The 5,480-nt window shown below is 44.1% G+C and overlaps 1 protein-coding gene across 1 annotated transcript; it reads left to right on the top strand.

Moving 5' to 3' along the window:
* The first annotated feature begins 3,621 nt into the window (after nt 1–3,621).
* Nucleotides 3,622–5,019, top strand: LOC127321581 (uncharacterized). Its single transcript, XM_051350601.2, has one exon. The coding sequence runs from the start codon at nt 3,701–3,703 to the stop codon at nt 4,847–4,849; it is 1,149 nt and encodes a 382-aa protein (XP_051206561.1). The 5' UTR covers nt 3,622–3,700; the 3' UTR covers nt 4,850–5,019.
* The last annotated feature ends 461 nt before the right edge of the window (nt 5,020–5,480 follow it).

The following is a 5,480-nucleotide window of genomic DNA, read 5'->3' as shown; positions in this document are numbered from 1 at the left end:
AGGAAAGGAGCACGGTCACCGGAAGCAAATATCAAAATAGAGAGAGGAAAACCGGTAGCCGGTCACCCCAGTAAAAAGAAAGATGCAACCAAAAAAAATCGACCGACTGAAATCTACCAAGAGAAAACACGCGTCAGGTAACAATTAGAGGAAGGAGAGGATAAATAGCTCTTCTACAGTGTTCAAATCAATATGAGATGACCTAAATTGATTAACTTTTATATAGGGTATAATTTCATTTACGAACGTAGAAAAATTATGATCAAATGCAACTTAATTTTTTTCCTTGCAACCCGCAGTAACGCACGCTGGGACGTGTAATGATTTGGATCGGGGCCTGGAAAGTGGATCTGCTGGGGGAGCCTGGAGGCGCAGTGCACCACCAGAGGCGGCCGGCGCTCGCACGGGGCGAAAGGAAATTTTTGGGAGCTAATTACACTTGTAGTCCAACAACTTGTCTATCATGTGATGATTTGGTCCTACATCTTACAAAGTGTGAAGTTACAGTCCTACAATTTGCAATCTATGTGAAGATTTGGTCCTCAATAAATCAGGAGATGACACATGGCGTTACAGTTTTTGCGGAAAGACCCCTAATATTTTTAACTTGACCATTTAATCTTGGGTGCAGTCTTACATGTGGGAATTCGATCTCGCGAGCTGCTGCTTGAGTAAAGTCATCGACACCGCTACACCATGGAATGTTTTTGTTCAATGTCCAGGACCGAATTCCCTTATAGACAGATTACATCAATTTTTCCCTCTTTTACAAGCCATGGTGAATCTGGGGAAATAAGGTGGAGCACCCAGGTGTTATGCACCATGATATTTAAAAAAATCGGAAACTTCTATTTAATTGTTTCAAAAAAAGTTTAAATAATTTACACCTGTACATGTCACCTTTATACTTATGCAATTTTTTAAAATAATTACAACCATATGTCACCTACACAAAAAATAAAAAATGGTACTTTGTTATATTGTGAATAGTGTACGCCCACTGCTTATATTGCTAACCGTGTATTTTTCTTTTTGTATAGGTCACATACTAATACATTTTCTATTCAAACTTGGCATGCATATACTTACATACATTTTCTACACACATAATTTATGATATATTTTCATGGCATATCTTCTTAGTATTTTTGACATATTGTTTATATACGGTCCATGGGGACCCATGATTGAAAAATTCACATCCCATAAAACTAAGATGTCCATAAATAAATTAAGTAAAGTATACCCCATTTAGTTAGATCTCGAACAAGTTTTTTTAAAACTTTGTAGTGCACTATTCGTATTGCAACCCTAGATTCATAAATAGATATATTTCTCATGCGTTTGGAGTATTTTCTTACAAGTTCTGTTGTTCCTGGGGTGACAGAAAAAATAACTATTTTTAAGTCAGCGATAAGGACCACTTTTTGGAAAAGAATTATATTTATACATAAAATACATGAGAATATATCACTTATTAACTAGACATATTAATAACTATCTAGTATAACTTATTTCCAATTCAACCGAGAAATCGTCACGTCTTTGATATATTGTCTAAATGTATTCTAGGTCTTTTTATGTATTTTATTTTTACTAGAACTCATGTAGTAAGTGAAATACAGGAGCACATTGACGTGTAAAATTTCTGAAATCATTGGTAATTATTTCATTTTATAAATATATGGTAGATTGCAAATACAATAGTATGTTATATAATAGAGTGTTTTGTGTTTAAATTTTAAGAGAGAAAAACTGAGTTTTAACATACATGTAGTAAATAATATTTTCCTGAAGGTTGTATTGTTCTACATTCGTGCTACTTAATAGTTTGTATTAGGATAAGTCTTCCTCAAATCAGAAAAGGGAGTGTGCGTTGTCCAATGGTATGGATTAATATAAGGGCATAACGTACAAAAGTAGTGCATAAATGTGTTCATGGTCTAGTGGCAACCCTAACTTAGAGTAGCATCAAGTCACGAGTTCGATCACCGAGACTGCATGTATTAATTTTATTTGTTTTGTTAGACTGACATGTTGGTCCCACATATCCCACATGTAAGACTGCACCCAAGATTAAATGTCCAAGTTACAAATATTAGGGGTCTTTCCGCAAAAACTGTAACACCTCGTGTCATCTCCTGATTTATTGAAGACCAAATCTTCACATAGATTGCAAGTTCTAGGACTGTGACTTCACACTTTGCAAGATGTAGGATCAAATCATCACATGATAGACAAATTGTTGGACTACAAGTCACTTTGCAAGATGTAGGACCAAATCATCACATGATAGACAAGTTGTTGAACTACAAGTCACTTTGCAAGATGTAGGACCAAATCATCAGATGATAGACAAGTTGTTGGACTACAAGTCAATTTGCAAGATGTAGGACCAAATCATCACATGATAGACAAGTTGTTGGACTACAAGTCACTTTATAAGATGTAGGACCAAATCATCACATGGTAGACAAGTTGTTGAACTACAAGTCACTTTGCAAGATGTAGGACCAAATCATCACATGATAGATAAGTTGTTGGACTACAATTGTAATTAGCTCAATTTTTGGAGGTGAGGACGCGAGATAGAGGAGGTTCGGGCGCGGCCGGTGGTGGGCGCCGCCTGTAGTCCTGGTCAACAGGATCGGTTGTCTCCTCCCTGTGCGGATCGAGAGTCACAGAAAAAAGACGAAGAGGTCGCCGGGGGCTCGAAAAAGAAAAGGTGAACCGGTACCACTTACCAATGGGTAAATTTCATAAGAAACTGAAAGTCACCGCGGCTGAAGCAGGGGTCGACCTGCTGTTACAAATACACTTCCAAAAGCAGGCCGCGTTAGAGAATCAGCTGCGGAAATTATTTGTTTGGTTAGCGTTTAGCTTCTCCGTAGCATAAGTAGGTTGAAAAAGCTAAACCAAACAGAGCTTTAAACTACCACCAAAATGAGAAAACGGGATAGTTCGGGTGGTTCAAAATAGGTTCGGATGAAGAGGCAACTTCTTCAAGAAGTGGGATCTTAAACCTTAAAAATATATTTTTTAAGAGACAAAGTGATACATAGTGTCATATTTGTGGAGTCTCTTGTCTTTTTCTTTAACTAAAGTTGTAACTTTCATTGAAGAGATAAAATTCATCTTCAAACAACTTTCTTACATGGAGCAGTTAGTTATGTATGTCAACATTGCTGATGCCCTAAGATTCAGAAGAAGATCAAACCTGAAATTAATAATAGAACCAATATGCAAAGAAAACAGGTCCATAGTGCGTGCTTGAGCAGAATTCATGCCAGAGAAGAAAGCGGTGAGGGGCGGTACGCACTCGTGCGACTCAATCGTTTGGCTGGGCTTGCTTTGACTTGACCGAGCCTACAAGTCAACAACGGAAGGCCCGCGTACGGAAAGTTCTAACCAATCGTTTTCCATTGACTTGGCGATAGCAGTGGGGCGTAAATTAGGGCCGGCGTCAGGGGTATCAAAAACAACAGATCAACAAAAAACTCTTTTACTTTTATTACTAGGTATTATAATAGATAGATATAGATTTGAAAATTATTTGAATCTCTATATGGCACAGACGTGGCAAATCTGTACGTGTATATAAACGCTCCGAGATCCTCGATACAATTCATCTCTCTTGCTCTCTCCCTCCCCTAACACTGTCCTCTCCGGCCGCTTCGCCTGTTCAGAGAAAACCACAAGCATGGAGAAGGTGACATGCTGCTGCCTCCGGAATGGAGCACCGTCCCAAAGTTACTTCAAGAATGGAGCACCGTCCCAAAGTTACTTTAAGCCCTCACTACCCTACACCATTGCACGATCCACATCGCCACCACTGCAACCGTGCAGGTGTTCCATCTCCATCTTCCGCTGCATCCTGACCAACTCCAAGAGAGCCACCGGGAATAGTGTCGTCGACGTCACCGCCGGCCGCAACACGAGGCCGCGAGGTGGATTCAGCTTCGACTTGGAGCAGTACATGTCTGCCAACGGCAAGGCCGTGCACGAAGCGCTGGACCGCGCCCTGCCTGTTTGCCAGCCGGAGCGCCTCAGCGAGTCTATGCGCTACTCCGTCCTCGCTGGCGGCAAGCGTGTGCGCCCCGTCCTCGCCATCGCCGCGTGCGAGCTCGTCGGCGGCTCCGCGGCCGCGGCCACCCCCGTCGCCTGCGCCGTGGAGATGGTCCACACCATGTCGCTCATCCACGACGACATGCCGTGCATGGACGGCGACACCCTTCGCCGTGGCCGCCCGGCCAACCACGTCGCCTTCGGCGAGTACACCGCGCTGCTCTCGGGCGACGCGCTCCTCGCTCTGGCGTTTGAGCACCTTGCCCGTGGCTGCGCGGACCTCGGTGTTGTCCCCGCGGACCGCGCGCTGCGGGCCGTGGCCGAGCTCGGGAACGCCGCGGGTGCCGGGGGCGTGGCCGCCGGACAGGTCGCCGACAAGGCATCCGAGGGCAAGCCCGTGAGCCTTGCCATGCTGGAGTTTATCCACCTACACAAAACCTCGCGGCTCATCGAGGCCGCGGCCGTGTGCGGCGCTATTGTTGGTGGAGGTACGGACGGCCAGATTGAGAGTGTCCGGCGGTACGCGCGCTCCGTCGGCCTCCTCTTTCAGGTGGTGGACGACGTGCTGGACGTGACGCGCACGTCGGAGCAGCTCGGGAAGACGGCCGGTAAGGACCAGGCAGCCGACAAGGCGACGTACCCGAAGCTGCTGGGCGTCGAGCAGGCGCAGGCCTACATGACCGAGCTCCTGGCGATGGCCGAGGCGGAGCTCCAAGGGTTCGCCGCTGAGCGCGCCGCGCCGCTACAACATCTGGCAAGGTTCATTGCCTACAGGCAGAACTGATGGCAAGGTCGTCGTCGTAGTCTCCACGTATACTTGTTGGAATTAGGTGCCCCTACAACTATATTTAAAACTACTTGGAATTATTTTATATCCGGCATATATTATTATGAAAATATGCATGTACTTTGAATGGAATTAAATATGCTTGCTGGAATATACTTAGTGCACAATCATATCTAAGGAAGCTAGTCGATTATCAATGGAATACAATATATTGTGTGTATATTGGAAATACTACTAGAGTTCATTTTTTCGATAAAGTACTAGAGTACATTGATAATTGGAAGGAACCCGGTCATGGATTAGGTAACAGCCCTAATAGTGATAGGGCAAAGGTGTCCGATCTTTCGATTAGATGGGGATAAATCGATTTGTTGGTGGAGTTCGTGCTTGACGATCCGACTACACGTGCAAAGCTCGTGCGTCAATGCAATCGCTAGGACAATCTCCGGGAGTTACTGATCTTGCGGGAGCACGATCAGCCTGACCAGCAAGGGTCTTAATTCCTACCTGAAATCGAGAAAAAGTAAGAACTAAAGAGAAATCAGAATATTGCGGATATAGATGAAAGCTTTATTGAAAAAGGTGGGATTCCGAATAGTCGGTCTTGTTCTGGGCGTTGGCCTCAAAA

The sequence above is a fragment of the Lolium perenne genome, chromosome 4 (genome assembly GCF_019359855.2).
Source record: "Lolium perenne isolate Kyuss_39 chromosome 4, Kyuss_2.0, whole genome shotgun sequence".
Classification (NCBI taxonomy): domain Eukaryota; kingdom Viridiplantae; phylum Streptophyta; class Magnoliopsida; order Poales; family Poaceae; genus Lolium; species Lolium perenne.
The sequence above is the reverse complement of the archived record's forward strand: the minus strand, read 5'-3'. Positions and strand labels throughout refer to the sequence as shown.